The sequence below is a fragment of the Zootoca vivipara genome, chromosome 2 (genome assembly GCF_963506605.1).
Source record: "Zootoca vivipara chromosome 2, rZooViv1.1, whole genome shotgun sequence".
Taxonomy (NCBI): Eukaryota; Metazoa; Chordata; class Lepidosauria; order Squamata; family Lacertidae; genus Zootoca; species Zootoca vivipara.
Window position 1 is genome coordinate 96633680 of NC_083277.1, and position 18130 is coordinate 96651809.

Consider the following 18130-nt stretch of genomic DNA (forward strand, 5'->3'; position numbering starts at 1 on the left):
CTTGAGAGAATAAGAAAGTTTTTGTTAGCAAAAACAAACAAACGAAAAACACCACTCCAACATAGTTTAGGCAATCACTTCGAGAAAAATGAGCTGTGGACCACAAAAGTGTATGCTGCCATAGCAGATAGGTTAAATATTTGTGGGACCACAAGGCTTACGATGGGTTTTCTTGCAACACCAGAAATGGAACCTGTAATTTGGAGTTTCTTTTTTCTCATTCCGAACTATTAAAAATGAATTGATACTTGAGTCTAAAATTACAGCTTTGGTCACAGATTTCCAGTGTCACTTTTAACACTAGAATTCTTGTCTGCAGTCCAACAGAAGATGAGGTGGCCCGGAAAAAAATGAGGGGAGCCCCCCCCAAAAAACCCATCCTCTTTCCCTCTCTATACCACCTTAATATATAAAAACAGAGGGACTTTATTCAAGAGCTATGCAATCACATTTCGGAACAGAAGCTGTCTGAAAAGGAGGATGAATTTTAGCCGAGAATGCACCAGGTATTTTCAATAAGCATTTTTGCCACCATCACTTATTTCCTTTGGATCTCTGCAGTGTGGTGTTGGGAACACCTTGCCCAGGAGTGCAATTTGGGAACTGCTGTGGCTATTGTTTCTTTTGTAGCATAGTGACAAGCCTCTGTGTACATAGCCTCTGACTCCTCTTGAAAATGGAGCTTGTCCAGCAACACATTCCTGCCATCACCAGCTTCAGATATGAACTGGCTCCAGAGGTCCACGAGAAAAAAACAAGCCAAGGGAAAGCTGATCCCACTCAAAGCCTCCCCTCCAAGCACAGCGGTTCCTTTTTAGTCAGTACTCTTTGTTCCCAGGGTCAGCCTAACCTGGTCTGGTTTCTATGGTCCCTGTAGCAACACCATCCCCTTGCAATGCCAGATTCAAGTGCTTTCTGGAAAGTGCTTTCTGAAAGAAAGAGAAATATCAGGAAGCAAGCCTAGATCAAACCTTACTGTGTGCCTGTCCCCTCAAATAATTAACAGGAAAGCAGGCCAAAGAAAATGCATGCTTAAGCTAACACATGCAGATATAGGAGAGAGACAGTCAGAGATGCACACAGGAGAGAAGAAAGGAGGAAACAAAAAAGGCAAATGCACTAAGTGGAACAGACCTAAAAATCACACTATATAAAAGCCAAGAAGCTATGTATATACACAAATAGTTCACTTTCTACCTGTTTTTAAAATTATGACTTCCACCCACTTCCTTCCAGAGCTTCTCTCTTGGCACCTTCTGCCAACCCCATTACCTAGAGAACGTGGGTTTTTCTTTCCTCCATTGCAGCAGCATGTATTTACCATGAGAGGGGAGGCAGGACATACTTCACCTCTCGTATTAAAACAGAGGCAGTACATTTTTGCAGTGCTGGGCTGGGAAGACAGCCTCCTCCTTCCCCAGTGGTATGATCTCCACACACAGAGAGAGAATAATGTGTTCATCTGCCTGCTGATATGAATGCATGTTACATGTGTCATCTGTCTGTGTACTGTATATGCATGAGTGCAGTTGTGATATGCATGTGTGCTGTGTGCAAACGTGAAAGTGAACATATATTGGCCATGCCCACCACTGGCATGGACCTCCAATGCAGTCCTCAGGCCAAAACAGGTACCATGCACCTGGCACTACAATGGCTGCAGCACTTCCTTAAAGGTAAAGGGTAAAGGGAACCCTGACCATTAGGTCCAGTCGTGACCAACTCTGGGGCTGCAGCACTCATCTCACGTTATTGGCCGAGGAAGCCGGCGTACAGCTTCCAGTTCATGTGGCCAGCATGACAAAGCCGCTTCTGGCGATCCAGAGCAGCACATGGAAACGCCGTTTACCTGCCCACCAGAGCGGTACCTATATCTACTTGCACTTTGACGTGCTTTCGAACTGCTAGGTTGGCAGGAGCTGGGACCGAGCAACGGGAGCTCACCCCGTCGCGGGGATTTGAACCGCTGACCTTCTGATCGGCAAGCCCCAGGCTCTGTGGTTTAACCCACAGCGCCACCCGCATCCCTTACTTCCTTACTAGGGAAGCATGTTAAGGGAATACACAGATTTGAGAGTAATTTGCCAGAGGGCAGCTCTTAAGAGGCTGGTTTTCAGTAAGTGCATCCCATCTTCCTTATGGAGGAGTGGATTCCTCAAACATTCTGATAAGGTGACCCGGTTATTGGGCTGGTTTCACCAAGACATCTCCTTTGAAATTTCACATGCTACTCTCCCCCACTGCCAAACACACACACTTCCAGATCAAACCAGGCTCAAAAGCTCTGGATCCATGTACATCTCTCGTCTCACTTAAAAACGCAGACAAAACAAAGATGCACACACTTCTGAGGAGAGGAGCAAAACAGCCTGCACCCATGTTGTTCCCCTGCATTGTGCAGCAAGTCTTGTGTGTTGTTGAGCTTGTGTGACAGTGTCATGATGCAGTAGCGTCTTACTGGCAGAGTTGGGGAGCAGCAGATGCATCCACCGGGGGGGGGGGGAGATGCAAGGGCAGCATTTCCTCTGGAAGAAAGTGGTGGAGGGGAAAAAAAATCTGGCCTGCTCAGGCACAAACTCACATGTTTTCCCAGCTATTTTCTCCAGGGGGCTGAAGCAGCAGTAGATTGACCCCCTTATGGAATGAAAAGCAGCCTCGCATTATCACCAGCTTTTGCTGAGCAAAGACAAAGCAGCTGCTGAACATGAAAAGGGGTTTTTCTTTTTCCCCACGATTTGGATCTAAAAGCAAACAAACACGCCACCTAATTCTACACCGAACAATCTCTCTTGCTGCCACACAAAGAGTGTTGTTCAACAGGCATAAGAACCTCTGGACGACAGCGCTTGGGAAACCCAAGATAGCATATGACATGAATACTACGTTTCAGAGAATGCAGGGCTTATCAGGCTGGGAGGAGTAAAAGTGGTTGCATCAACTCCAAGCCATTAGGGCCACAGATAAGCAGCAGTGCACCTGCTTTACCTGTGGAAGGTCTCAGGTTCAATCTGGTCTCTCTAGTTTGGACAGGTGAAAGACCCCTATTTGAAACCCTGGGGAGCTGCTGCCTGCTACAACAGACCGGCCTTCCCAGCCTGGTGCTTTTCAGACATGATGGACTCCATCTCCCCATAAGTCCCCAAAACCAAAGCTTAATGGCCATGGGTGATGAGAGTTGCAGTCCACCAACATCTGGAGGCTGGGGAAAATTGGTACAGGCAACACAGAGCTAAGTCAACCCATGGTCCGACTCTGTGTAAAGCAGATTCCTGTGCTCCTCTGCATGTATTAGCGGGCACAGCGTGGTTGCTGCTCTTCTATGGTTAATGCTACTGCATCCCAGCCATGCATAACCTGCTTTCCACATGGCTCAGGCATGCATCATGTTTACAAAACACAGAAGCAACGTATCGTATTTTTCCGTGTATAGGACTAAAAAAATTGGGGGTTGTCTTGTATACGGAACATGGGCATCTGGATGGATTTTTAAAAATATTTAAGCATATGTCCGGGATTTTGGATTGGGCAGGCTGAGGCGGTCCCTCCTGCTGCCGTCCCCCTCTTTCTCCTCCACCTCTGGGCTGCATGCTGGCGACTGGCTCGCCTCCTGAAGCGCCCGCTGGCTCGACCACCGGAGCGAGAGTAGCTGCTGCTGCTGCAAGCTGCCTCATCATCATCATCTTATTTGTATGCTGCCTTTCCATAGTTTAAAAACGATGCTCAAGGCGGCTTACATCATGGCAAGATTTACATAATTACAAAAGTCATAAACAACAAATAAACCACATCAAAAAAATACACAACCAAGTGGAAAACAATTTCCACATCAATCAAAATCTAAAAATAAGGATACAGCATTAATATCACAGCTGCCTCTCCTTGCTCTTTCGCTTTTCCCCTCTTCCCCTCTCAAACTCCTACCCTGCCCCCAGCCCGCTCACCACCTTCCTTAGCTCAAGTTTGCTCGATGGCATGACCCAGCACAGAGTGGGCGCTGCCTTCCCCCGGCTCTTCCTTGGTATCCTGCTTGGGAGCCCCCTTTCCCTCGCTTCCCTGCAGCAGCAGCTGCCCCAACTGCTGCCTTTGCTTCTGCACCACGGTGCACTGCATGCGCACCTCATGCTGGAAACTTTCAGAGCGACCGCCCCCCAAAAGATCAACAACTTGCCGCCGCCAATCATCCTGAATTTCACTTCTGTTTTAGGGTTTTGTTTTTCTAATTTTGGGTTCAAATAAATAGGGGTCATCTTATACATGGAGAAGTACAGTTTTGGGAGGTCCACAGCATGTCAACAATGTAAGTACACCTGAACCGTGTGGGAGGAACCCCAGAGTAACATGGAAGCGACCGCACTGCTCCAAGTAATGCGCAGAGCAGGCCTACATTGCAGGTTCTGAGGACGGACACTTATTGGGGCATATTCCCAGGTAAACATGGTGCAAGGCCTTGGCGCAGACAGGAGATTAGCGCTGTGGCATCACGCTCTAAAACAATGGCTATTTTAAATCACGTACTGTAGAAATTTCAGGTTTGGAGAGTCCAGTTCCTCATGTTTGGAAACAGCATGTAGTTCGTGCAGCTGGCCCTTCGGTGCTCTCCCCCACCTGTGATGCAATCATGTGTGGTGAAATAAAATCCCAATTGCCTTTAAAAAATTGCTCATGCCCTATTAATTTCCTCCCACACTCAGCTGCTGCTGCTGAACACCTGTGCTGCAGCCCACAAGGTACTTCCAGTTAGCTACTGGCTACTTTCATGGGCAATGCCCCTGGAGGCAGGCAGCAACTGGATAACCCCCCAGGCCTTCTCATCAGCAAAGAAGTGCCTGAGCCAGCACAAACAGTTGGCTTGTTTCTTCTAAGGCCTATCCCTTTTGAACAAAGGGCCGAAGAACAAGATCCTGTTGGCAGGGCTGCTCACTTGTTCCGGCTGCACACTTCTTCTTTATCAGAAAGAGGAGTGGCTTTATGGAATGGTTTGGCTGGAAGGATGGATTTCTTATTGAAAACTTGGCACAGTTACAAGAACCCAGTAATGTTTGAAAGGCATGCAAGGCAGCATGCTCCCTGCAGCAAAGCACTGAAGATTTACACAACGCCCCAGCCAACTATGGGAAAGTCAGAATGGGGGTGGGGTGGTGTGGTGGGGAGAATATAGATATGCACAGCTCTTCTTAAAATTCCCCCATTACAAAAGTAGCATGGAAACAAAGAACAATAAGAGAAACTATAAAAAGGGCTGTAAAAAGTACAGAGGTATAAGCAGAAGGTTCAATCGTACACAAAGAATTAATATTGCAAACCAATTTACTTTGCATTTCTCTAATCAAGACAAAGGAGTGTGGCCATACCATTAAAATTACACAATAGAAATTACTGCAGCAGTGCAGAGGTCCCAAGAGCTGCCATGGAATCGAAAGGCATATTCAGAAGAGGGAGCTGTATTTGATTAAGAGTTTTGGTACAAGCCAAGTCTGTGGAAGAATGGCCCCATATCAAAACATGAATGCAGCAGGAACTGGGGTGCCTGGCTTCATTGCTGGTTGTGAGGGGAGGGGGACTTAACAGGTTACATACAAGAACTTTGGAGTTCTTACTGTAACTGCAACGAAAGCATGGCCAGTGCTTCCTCTAACATCACGTGCAAGAAAATGAAGAACCTAAAACTCAAGTATGCAATACACACTTCCTTCTTTAGTTTTTTGTTTCCTTAAAAAAAAAAAACCACACAAATATTTATATCCTGCATTTTCAGCAAATGGCTTTCCAGGCATCCAAGGGCTACAATTTAAAACACCATGAAATCCAGGTAGCTTATAAACAGCAAATGCACAAAAGACTAAACAAAAGAAGTGGAAAGCAACCAGTAAAATCATAGCAAAAGGGGCAAAGTATGACTGCCCATAACAATGAGAGGATAAAACAGTTTTTAACCTGTTGCCAATAAGTAAGGTGCCAAAGAAGAGCTCATTTGGGAAGATATTCCATAGAGAGAGCACCACCACAAAAAAGCCCTGTTCCTCAATAGATAGCTGCCTGACCTTCAAAGATGGGAACACCCAGAGAAGGGCCCAATATGAAGACCTCAACTAACAGGTAGGTTCAAACAGAAGTAGATGGTCCTCTAGATATCCTGACACCAATGTGCTTAGAACTTTAAAGGTCAAAAACAGCACTTTGAATTACATCCCATATACACTAGAAGCTAGTGTAGATGTTTAAGCACTAGTAATATTATGAGTGGATCATTCAAGTTTCCCAAGACTTTTTCCTTCCCCCCCCCAAAAAAATCAGCTTCACATATAAGGAATTACAGCAATCCAACTAACTATTCGATTCTAATCATATCTACTCAGAAGTAAGTGCTACTGAATTCAGTGGGGCTTATTCCCATGTAAGTGGGTTTAGGATTGCAGCCAAAGACATTACTAAAGCAAGGGGCAACCATGGCAAGTTCATCTCTTTCAAGCAGCCACTGTTTCTGAATTCTGGCCCACAAAGTACTTTGCTATATTTGCAAGGCAAACAAAAAGAAGGGGGGGAGGGAAGGAGAGAAAACGCAACAATGGAAAGCATCAGTGCCAAGGAGGAGACTATATTTCTTGGGTGGGGGAGTCTTACTTCCCAAGAACTGTTAAACAATGGGCACTCCCATCTGGGACGGTATCTGGAAGTCTTCAGTCCCTGCCCTCAGCTAATCAAGTTTCTGACGGGGCAAATCCAAATATTGACTACTGCTATTTGCAAAGTGTAACTGTATTGTTGCAAGAGAAGAAACAGCTGCAGAATTTCAAATAGTATTTACGCAGCACTTTATGGGTGCTCAACAATGCACCTGACATACATTATCTTGCGGTAACCCTTGCAACGACCCTGCAAGATAGGGCACCACTGCTATTCCCATACTGCAGATGGGGAGATGGGTCTCCTAGTGAGCTTGTGACAGGGGTGAAATTAGAACCAGAGACTGAATTGTAGCTCAGTCTCTACACTGGCTTTAGTGCAGTGGCTTCAGTACAGTGGTCCAGATCCACCACCACCACCCCCTCAATACTGTGCACCACACAACTTAGGGGAGGTTTCCTGGAAACAGCAGCATGAGTAAGCGCTACTCACCTCTCTTGCCCGAGAGAGTGCCAAAGCCGTGCAAAGGACTGTGCTTCCGCTGGCTGGCATTGATCACAGCAGCTACAACTCATTGTACAGTGTCATCTGTAAAATGGGATCAGAAGTTACCTACTTCACAAGGGTGGTTGCAAGACTGAACATAGATTAGAATGTACTTTGTGAAGTAAAGGATGAAAGAAACCAGGCATATACTGTATATATTATCTCTGGTGCACAATGTTGTCGTTTAGTTGTTAGTCGTGTCTGACTCTTCGTGACCCCATGGACCAGAGCACGCCAGGCACTCCTGTCTTCCACTCCCTCATGCAGTTTGGTCAGACTCATGTTGGTGGCTTCGAGAACACTGTCCAACCATTTCGTCCCCTTCCAGGGGCGTAGCTAGGATCAAAATTAGGGGGGCAAGGGGCGGGGCCAAGGCACGGGGGGAGGGGCCACAGTGGGGCAAGGAAAGCCATGGTCATTCAGGGGCGAGGGGGCGCCAGGATCAGCCCAAAATCGGGCTGCTCTGACCCCCTCCTCCCCCTCCGCAACTGGCAGGGGCGAGGGGGCACCAGGATCAGCGTTTGGCTGGCTTTCCCTCCACCCGCCCCACAGCCAGCAAGGGAGAAGGGAGACGGCCCTTCTAGCCGGCTGGTTGTGGGGCAGGTGGAGGGAAAGCCAGCCAAATGCTTTGCGCGGCTCTGGAGCTTTCCCTCCACCCGCCCCACAGCCAGCCAGGGAGAAGGGAGACGGCACCAGGCGCGGCGGGCAGCGGGGCAGGCTGGCCACCAGCAGCCCTGCTTCTAGGGGGGGCAACTGCCCCCTCCTGCCCCCCTGCCTATGCCCATGTCCCCTTCTCCTTGTGCCCTCCATCTTTCCCAACATCAGGGTCTTTTCCAGGGAGTCTTCTCTTCTCATGAGGTGGCCAAAGTATTGGAGCCTCAGCTTCACGATCTGTCCTTCCAGTGAACACTCAGGGCTGATTTCCTTAAGAATGGATAGATTTGATCTTCTTGCAGTCCATGGGACTCTCAAGAGTCTCCTCCAGCACCATAATTCAAAAGCATCAATTCTTCGGCGATCAGCCTTCTTTATGGACAAGCTCTCACTTCCCTACACAATAACTGGTATGCACAATAATTGGTGGTTATTCACTCCAGAGGAAGTTTAAACATGGACAATCCCTCTCAAGATAATCTACAGACCTCTTAGAGCAGGGGTGCGCAAACTTTTTTCAAAGAGGGCCAGATTTGATGAAGTGAACATACGTGAGGGCTGACCAAAGTTGCTGAGGATTGAACTTGTTGAGCTTTTTTTAAGGATTTGACCCCAATAAATAAACTGCCACAGGAGCCAGATGAAACTGGCCTTTGGACATGCCTGTCTTAGAGCATCTCTAAGAGAGAGTTCTCTTTTAACCATTGGGTGGAAGATCAAGTTGCCAAATAAATAAATAAGCAAGCAAGCAAGCAGATATCCAAGAGTCCTTTTGAGGCATACCAGACAATATGCTCTTGAGAAGCATATTCACCCAAGGAATTTCTGCTTCTTAGGAGCACACCCTGAGGAGCTGTGCACAATAGCTTCTCAATTACCCATTTACAAAACATACAGTAACATATTCTAGACCAGCTACAGCGCTGGCACTGCCGTGAATGTGCACCTCACAGCCCAGAATCATGTACAAATAAATGACTCAAAGAAATGAGTAAGTCCTTTAGAAGAATGAGCTCACTGGAAGCTGTTAAATCATGTTTTAAGGAAGGAACGTTATCAACTTTTGCTCTGCTAAGTAAACTTCCTTGTTAGGTCAGGCTTGAAGTCTTATGCAAGAAGATCAGCACAGCACTTCTCCCCAGCTCAGCTCTCATTATCTGGTCCAAGCAGCACCATCAGCTTATGCACCACTTGACAAACCTTCCACATCACATCACTTCAGCACCGTGGTTTTCAAGCTGTGTTCTATGATATCCTGGAGCTTCCTGGACACTTATCAGGGCTTTCTAGAACATTAAGATTCTTTACAAAGTTGGCTTATGCATCATTACCAATCTTGCCCTGAAATGTGCAGCTGCAAAGAAGGTTGGGGTGCTTTCTACTTTACTCAGGATGAGGGCAAGGCCCAAGAAGTCTGACCAGTTACCACCAACTGAATGTGTTCAGTATCTGAAGAAGTGTGCATGCACACGAAAGCTCATACCAATGACAAACTTAGTTGGTCTCTAAGAGGCTGCTGGAAGGATTTTTTTTATTTTGTTCTGGGGTGAAACATCCTTCCCAATACACAAGGGTTCTGGGAAGATACCCAAAGGTACATAGATTTGGAAAAGGTTTTATGCAAGTACAAAGTTTAAAAACACTGCCTTAAAATGTCCACAGCAACAAAACTCACATACTTTTATTTTCAAAGTTACCCAGGGATATAAACCAGTGTTCCATTTTTCTGTAAGGTGCTATTCCACAATTAGGTGTCATGCGACTATTGAAACAGCCACCAATATTACAACCACAGTACTGGTGACAGTCTTTCTTGTCACCACATCCTCAGCTTGAAAACAACTTTGAATGCCTGGTTTGCTAACTTTAATGGAACACAGCACCCCACCTCACCCAGACTATCTCTACTCTTTGCCTCCTGTTGAGTCTGGCTATCTATTGCTTCCAGTTCACCAGTTCAACCACTGCTGGATTCTTGACTCCTGCTCCTGTGAACTCTCCGTGCTGTTTCCTAACTGCTTGCTTCTGCCTGGTGGCTCAAACCTCCAAAAACCACTGTAATCTTGGCAGAAAGTATGAGGAAGCTTCCTCCCACCTAGAACATTCACTGGACAAGTTGTCCTGGAATTGTGTGCTTGTGTGTGTGCAGCAATCTCTGTCCAACTCCTGTCCTGTACCTCTGCTGACCGTGGCCTTTTCCTTAACTTCATTCCCAACTCTTAAAACAACCATCCCCTTCCTCTACTTAAAAGTGAATTGGGGCTTGCTTAAGTATACAGTACCACTTCTTGGTCTTTCGAGTCAAAATCCTTTGCTCATCTCCTACTCACCAAACCACCATCTCATTTGATCTCCTGATTACTGGCCTGTGTGGAAAGCGAGATGAACTCCTCAAAGACTAATCTGTGCTAAAGCCTCAGCCCAGCCCTGGTATTTACAGGTGCATTCCTAGGGGCCCAACTCCTCTGCTCATCATAAGCAGGTTCTCTGATGTTCCAAATCTTCATGCCACATGCTACAGCCCTGTCATCACCAACAACAATGTTGCGGCTGTGGTTCCACCTCAACTGAAACCCTCTTGCAACTTTGCACTGCTCCTTGCTGAAAATCCTTTTTTTAAACCATCACCTAAACTAAAAGGACTGTGCTGCCAGTCTTTCTCCTTTACCATACTAGCAAGCATGGTTTTATATCTACCCAATTTTACACTGTACTTTTGGCGCAGGCTAGTCATGCTTGTTTTTAAAACCTTCCTTCCTGACACATCACCCCTTCAAACAACTTCCCTAGTGGGATTTTTGTGTGTGCATGTCTTAGTAACAGGAAGAGCAACTCTGTCTTTTAACACCTTCCCCACCATCAACTGTTTTAAATAACAGCTTACTTAGAAGTTATTATTTTAAGTATATGGACAACGGCAGAACCATTCTGATTCCTAGTGCCGAGTCTATACTTACTGTAGAATGTTATAGTTACAGGTAGGTAGCCGTGTTGGTCTGAGTCGAAACAAAATAAAAAAATTTCTTCAGTAGCACCTTAAAGACCAACTAAGTTTTTATTTTGGTATGAGCTTTCGTGTGCATGCACACTTCGTCAGATACCAGTCTTTTGTAGAATGTTATGTACTGTATGAATAGGAGAGAGTGGCTCCCAATGGATTTGTTCCCCTTTCCAAAGGGACACTGCCTTCCAAGAGAATGCATGGATGACCAAAAGACATACATTGCTTGTTAGACATACATTGCTGTAATTTTTTATTTTGTGAACCACCCTGAGACCCCCCAGGTATAGGCGATATATAAATTCAATAAATAATAAAATAAATAATAAACTTCATCGGTAATATCCTAAATGCATTGAAACACCTCAGTTACTGTGTTATTTAAACACAGAATTTTGGAGAGGAAGAAATAACTACTGGTGAGACATGACTACTGTACACAAAAATCGAATTATACTAGGTAGAAAGGAGAGACTATGTCTCTTATTATGCTTGTGGTCTTTTATGCTCTGAGCCTGGGGACCCAACTATACGTTGGTATTGACCCCATATGTTATGAGATCCATACTTTATGGCCTCCCGGGCTAATATGAATTATTCATTGTATTCAGGTTGTGGGGAGTGAAGGAAAGACACAACCACTTCCACTGCTGGCAGAAGCTCTGTAAATTAAAAAGTGAGCAGAATGATCTGCTCATCAATAGCCTGATCCTGTGCAGTCAAGCATGCCCAATTCTACACAGGACTAATAGGCTACCATTTCACATAAGGGCTCTCCCCACCCCCACCCCCAATAATGACATTTCCATATTGACACAACTGCCAAGACAAGCTTTTAAAAATAAGCATAACACAAAACATGAGGATCACCTAGTAGGATCTTAACATCAGGCATGCTAGGTGTATCTCCTTAGAAACTGATTGCTGCTACATCCTGCCAAATAACTGGGGAGTAAAGGTTCCAATTTCACCACTGTGTTCCAGGAAGGTGGGGATTTGGCAGGGGGGGTTAGAGAGAGAGAGATCGTGTCTAACTCACAGCTTTTCTGCACCAGAATACCATGTATTGTGTGTCATTCCCCACCCTTTCCCTGCCATGATGAATTATTTCTAAGTGTTAATCAGTGAAAGAAGAATGCCATATGCAACTGAGGAACTTGGCATACCAGCCCAGGGTAATCTAGTGTGACTGAAGAGGTACATTAAAAAACAAACAAAGAACATTCATTCCGCTGCCAGTCACATAACAGAAGGATATGCTTAATGCCCTGCAGAAAAAGACAGAGGAACCATAGTACATATAAACAGATGTACCTAAGGAGAGTTACCCCAAAGGAAAGCATGTTTCCCATGTATTCATCATAAGCCTTCTACAGTGACATACTGTACACTCATCTCCTTCCTCTTCAGACTACATTTCCCTTGTCTAGAGCACTATGGTGTGCAGCTTTCAAATACCCAATGGCCAATCCCTGCTCACAATACCAGGCTCCCTTCAGTTCACAATCCCTGCCTCGCTAGTATAACAACTGGCTTCTCTGCACATATAACCTCAGGGTCAACCCCTAGTGTCTATACAGCCACTTACAGTGCAAGATTCCCACCCTAATTTCCCCATAGGTACCAGTGTCAAAACACATGCGCCCTGAGCAGGTAACGTACAAGAGGATGGAGACCACCCCCTAAGGGCCAACCCCCGAGAGATGAAGCTCCTTCCCAGAATCAACCCATCGCAGCTCGCCTCCTCCAGCACCGCAATACATTCCATTCACTCCGCTCACCCACCGCAGGGCCTGAATGAAGACCCCACCCCAAAATCGAACCGGCTCCCCACCTTCCACAATCTATTATTTCCCAGGGAATACACACCTCGAGCAAAGACCGCGAGAGCAGCCTCGCCCACGCCCCCCAATGCCCAGCAGGGCAAATTCTCACCCAGAGGCCACCGCCGCTGCCGCCTCCGAAATCCTCGCCGCGCGAGAGGAGGGTCTGCGGGGAAGGTGGGCGCGGCCACCCTTAGGCACTCCCACCCTATCTGCCTAGCCCTGCCCACAGAGCCTTCCTTCCCGGATCCGCTCCGGGCTTAGAGGATGGAAAGAAAAAATACTTAGGCCGACAGAAGGGCATCGCGTGGAGACGGGGGACTTTTGTCATAGGTCCTGTTTCCAGGGATGTGCTGCGTTCGCATCCTGGAAAAGCTTTGCGGCACAATATACGCAACCTTTCCCCACTCCCGTTCCCCCGCCTCTGCATCTTTGCTGCAAGAGCCAGAAGCTTCAGTGTAAAGAGCAGAGGTGCCAAGCGTGCAGAGCCAAAGTGGCTTTCTCGTACTGGGCCATTTATTATTTTTTTTAATTGAATAACATATTCTGTAGACACTACGCTGTTATTTGAAAAACCTAATAATAATTAACAGCACTGAGCTGCAAAAACAAGGATGCATGAGAAAATAAGTGCCTTCAGCAACTCAAAATTGTAAGAGGCTTTATAGAAAATGACAAATTGGATTTTTTTGTATTATATTTCTTCCATATTCCAAGTTATATTCGAGAAACACACACACATTATAAAGTTCCAGCTTAAATTACACAGCAGTTGAGCATTTTAAAATAAAAATAAACCTACTGCATGAACTTAAATACATTCAGTATGATTGCATTGGCCAGGGTTTCATGCTTCTCTTTCGACAGTCTGCTCAGAATAATAGTGATAACACATGGTGAACTGTTAGTTAAAGGTTTGACTAAAAGTTTAATCTATACACATCTCTTTGGACTACAGCATGGCTGCATCTCCTAGAGATTATGCTTTTGAATACTATGCAACTAGATTTCCTGTCCTCTATTTTGAGTGTATCTTTATTGGAAAACTTGTATTTCTGTTCCATACTATTCAGTGCTCATGCTGCGACTGAGTTATTCCAGAATTCTTCTTTGAAATTGAGTCTGTAGAAAATTGAGTTAGTACCCTCTGACACCACTTTGTATGTTAATAATGCTCAGCAATTCCAAACCTGTTAATATAAACATTTTTGTTTGAGCATCAGAAGTGAAAGGAAACTCAATTCCATGATATGCTGTTGAGTCGCAGCAAACCAGAGGGACTATACATAACTAAATCCAGTAGCTAACAAGAGATGATTCTTTAATATTTGGACAATGTAGAAATACTATATGTGTTTAGTGTGTGTGTGTTTAATGTGTGCTTCTATGCTGAAACACAATATCCCCAGAGCAGCATGCATCAGCAACTACCCTGCATTCTTTTTTGGGAAAAGTACTACCTCAAAATCAGGAGTAGATTGTGGATTATTTGATAGCTACCTCCACACCTCACAATAGTCACACATTAGTAAACAAGGCAAGTTCCAAAACTAGGCACATCAATTATGCATAAGCTGTGATGTGTTGAATTCCATGAAACACGAGCCATTAAGAACCCCACTGAACCCTGTGAGAAAATGGTCAGCATAGATGCTCAAGCCGATAATAGCCTCAGGCTTTTATTGTAACTTTTGTCCATCTTGCAAGTGTCTCCCTGAAGCCACATGTGTCCAGAAACTCTATTAGTCCAAATATGTCCTGGAGCAGGGGAAACAGTACTTTAAAGCAGCATGGACTTCATGTAGCAGTTCAAGCGAGTTACAGTTGAAGTTAGATGTCTGGACTGCAACTGGTAGTGAAGTCGGCAACTCAACATTAGATGCATTGTAATACAGAGAAAGTGCAGGCCAAAAGAAGAGCCCAAAGTTCTGCAACCAGATTCTTGACTGCGGATGTTTTATCCTAGCAGTGACAACTGCATTTTCCACTGGATAAGCTACCCGGTAACGTTACTTGACCCAAGTTGACTAATTGGGAATCAGCAACAGCCCTCCTCCAAAAAGGGGGTTGGGTTTCAAGCATTTCCATCTCCATTGCTCTGTCATACCTGCAGCAAATGAACCAAGGTCAAATTCCGCTGGGTAATCCAAGTTCTCCTAAAGGAAGTTCAAGAGGAACCTTATTTGGCAAAATAAAAATAATTTAAAAATCCAAAGGTGCTTCTTCAGCCTCCCGGCTTCTTTTTGAGAAGCTGTTTTGACAAACTGTTCCCATCACAAAATGTGCCTATGCAAATCCTCCACTTCCAGCTGCCACATGTCCCTGTGCAGGGGGTTGCCTGAAAGGTCCGTCATTTTCACAGCTCGGATGGTGGGCTCTGGGCTGCAAGACACCACCAGGCCCATCACCATCACGTACTTCCCGGCGCTGAGGCAAGGCCGCCCCTTGGGGATTTTCTCCACGCCCTGAGCCACGAAAGGGCCGCTGTCGTCCCGCAGCCGCACTGTCGAGCCACCTTCCTCCACGGCCAGCACCGTGCCCTGAAGCCACACCAGCGACACGGAGAGAGCGGGGCGCCGGTACTCCTCCCGGTCCAGCAGCCACGGGCCGCCAGGGACCCGGTGGCACCGCTTCAGGTGCGCGGCCAGGACCTTCACAGGAGGCAGCGGCGGCGACGGCGACTGCGCAAGGCGAGAGTCTTCCGCCATGGCTCTGCCTTCTTTCCCGCCAATTTTCACGCCGCGAAAAGGATGATGGGCCGGCGGAGCCTTCCAGTAATAGCGCGAGAGTTGAAGGAGTTTTTTTAAAAAAAAAAAACAGCAACACGCGCACAGGTTCGTTGGCCATAGAGAGAGGAAAAAGAAGAGCGGACTCACAAAGTTCTCCATAGATTAAAATTAAACTGAGCTGGTATTCCTCCCCCCTAAAGTTTACTGCAAAAATATATATAGATTACACCTAAATGACTCAGCTTCTGCGACCATAGAGCAGCTCAGCCAATCGTATTTCAATAGATATATTATCTTCAGTTCATGCAACGTGTCACTCTAAACTTTTTCATTTGTCTTTGTCTCCTGCCACTCGACATGCATGCCTCTTAAACCCTAGTCCGGGCACGACAGCCTGAAGCACAGAAATGGTTCGGACCATATTTCCATTTCCCCTTCCCGCTCCCCGCAAGTGGTATCATCCGAGAAGATGCCGGGGCGGGGCAGGAGAGAGAGAGAAAGGGAAAGAAAGAGAGAGCGCTGGATGTGTTTAGCGTCGCCTAGCAACGGAGGAGAGGATGGAGCCGAGCGGCAGCCGGTGAGCGCTTAAGGGAGCGGGATCAAGGCACTTGGGTTAGAGAGGGGGCAGGCACAGGGGTGCATTGTGGTGAGGGGAAAGGGTACCCCAGAAAAGGCTGCTGCCCTTCAGTGTATTGCATTAGTTAAGCCCTGTTAGTATCTCGCCCCTGGGGGGGAGGGGACAGCTCCCCCCCCCATTTTCATTTTAAATAAAATAAAATAAGTTTCTGGTTGTAGATCTACATTGCTGTGCCCTCATTAACAGCAACCCCCCAACCCGCCCTCATTCAGCAACTCAAATCTAGGGCTGTGACCCTATATCAAGAAAGCTTGAATTCAAGGGAGAATGGGCATATATGTGAATGGGAATTTCTGTTGTTGGGGGGTGAAGTGGGTGAAGAAAAGGAGCCCCATAAGACAGACCATTGCTTTCCCGCCGCCGCCGCCGCTTCACTCCTTGGTTGCCCTACCCACCAGCTCCACCCTCCATTTCTCAGTATTCCACCTCCCATTGCAAACAGTCGATAAATACCCCATTCCACTCAATGGACCATACAATAAGGCACTTTGTTGGGACATCCCTGAGGCTGATGTCCTTTACTTTTCTCCTCAGTCCTCCCATATTACCAACTTCTAGGATCTCCCAAACCTCTACTCTGCCTCCCCTCCCGCCAGCTTCAATCCTATGTGTGCTTACTTAGTCCCTGTGAATTTATTTCTGAGTTGACACGCATTGGGGTGAACTGCATGGCCCTCATTTCCCCATGTCCGATATGCATTTCAAACATTGCTTTGTGTAACTCATCCTCCCATCTGGTCTATGCTCAAGGAGGACCAAGAGCCTCTCCCTATGCACAAGACCAGATACCTTCTAGAGTTGTTGTCATCAGCTTTGTAGTCCCCTTACTTCATATTTCCTCACACTTTGCATCTCAGTTCTCTAGGGTTTCAAGACCATTTTCACCACTCTTTATTTAACATATAATCACTAAAAGCTCAGTTCCTCACAACTTCCAGCCTCTCAAACAACTGCATTTTGTATCTTTCTCTTCTCAAATGTTGGACTGTTGTTATCCTTTTTTTATTCCATCAATTTATTGTAATCCAGAGCTCCCAATTTCCCTTCCCTATTTTAACACCACCTGCTCCTGTGAACCCAGAATCTCCATTCATCCACTTCCTATTTAGACTGATTCAGCACACATGCATTATTAAAAAAAAATACGGTAGCTCTCACCTTTCAACTTGTTGTCTGTTCTAGTCAACCAAGCTTCACATTTGCATCTGAAACTTACTGCTAAAGTCATCACTTGAACTTGCAGCAAGAAGAAGCAAAGAATCTTGTGGAAACTGTATCACCTTCCACACAGAACTCTTCCTTATCTTTAGATTTGTCATTCACATTGATGACATTGTTCATTCACCTCTTGACTCTTGAGGACTTTTGGACTACAACTATTGCTATGACTTTAATAGTGTGTGTGTGTGTTTAATTGTTTTTAATGTCTGCCCCTTTTCTTATTTTTATCTGTAAGCTGCTTTGTCTTGTCAGGAAAAAAGGTGGCGTATAAACAACAAACAAACAAAAACAACAACCCTATATGAACTTGTTTGGACTGAAATCCCACTGAACTCAACTTCTGAGTAGGCATGCATAGGATTGCACAGTTAGACCTAGTACAGTATATATCTGTAGCACTAAGGTATCAAATTGGGTTTGCCAAAATGAAACAAAGGCAAATTACTGCTGTTGTCATTCTGTATTGGTGCCCTGCCTTGCAAACTGGGCTGAATATAAAATTCACCAAAATCTAAACTGCTTTTTCAACATATGATTGTAATGTTATTAAAATAATTTATTTTCTCTACATTTAAAATAAAGCGCTGAATTGGAGCATGGAGAAATTGCAGAAGATGAGAATAAAGAGCTGCTTGCAAAAGATGAAGAGGTAATATAAATGCAAGGATTTTGATGTGTTGGAGAATTTAAGTTATATATAGAAATTGAACCACAGTTTTAAAGGCACAGTTTCACTTGAACTGCACACATTTGAACCAAGGAACTCACTAGCACTGGTTTGATTATTGCAATATGTATATGTATTAATTTACAAGGCCCTTAAGAACTTGAGTCCAGGGTACCTTAAGGATCACCTGAATCATTATATCTGAGGGTGGATTCTCTGTTTGTGGTG

General features: G+C 45.6%; 3 protein-coding genes across 12 annotated transcripts in view; 1 reads left to right on the plus strand and 2 right to left on the minus strand.

Moving 5' to 3' along the window:
- Positions 1-12816, minus strand: part of TBC1D16 (TBC1 domain family member 16) — a 62977-nt gene extending 50161 nt beyond the window's left edge. Inside the window, exons 1-4 of one of the 10 annotated variants that reach the window (XR_004691881.2) lie at positions 12695-12813; positions 7117-7212; positions 4516-4605; positions 2582-2741 (exon numbers count right to left, since the gene is read on the minus strand). The gene's annotated coding sequence lies outside the window, so the exon portion shown is untranslated. Of the gene's footprint in view, positions 1-2581; positions 2742-4515; positions 4606-7116; positions 7213-12694 lie in introns of all 10 variants that reach the window. The other 9 variants (XM_035104171.2, XM_035104172.2, XM_035104173.2 and 6 more) reach the window with 9 other exon arrangements.
- A 551-nt stretch (positions 12817-13367) lies between these two features.
- Positions 13368-15485, minus strand: RMI2 (RecQ mediated genome instability 2). The gene has a single exon (XM_035098937.2). The coding sequence runs from the start codon at positions 15354-15356 to the stop codon at positions 14922-14924; it is 435 nt and encodes a 144-aa protein (XP_034954828.1). The 5' UTR covers positions 15357-15485; the 3' UTR covers positions 13368-14921.
- A 301-nt stretch (positions 15486-15786) lies between these two features.
- The window catches only part of CCDC40 (coiled-coil domain containing 40), a 28501-nt gene continuing 26157 nt past the window's right edge, over positions 15787-18130 (plus strand). Inside the window, exons 1-2 of the mRNA XM_035107953.2 lie at positions 15787-15954; positions 17818-17884. Coding sequence (XP_034963844.2) covers positions 15935-15954; positions 17818-17884 — 87 coding nt within the window. The 5' untranslated portion in view covers positions 15787-15934. The remainder of the gene's footprint in view (positions 15955-17817; positions 17885-18130) is intronic.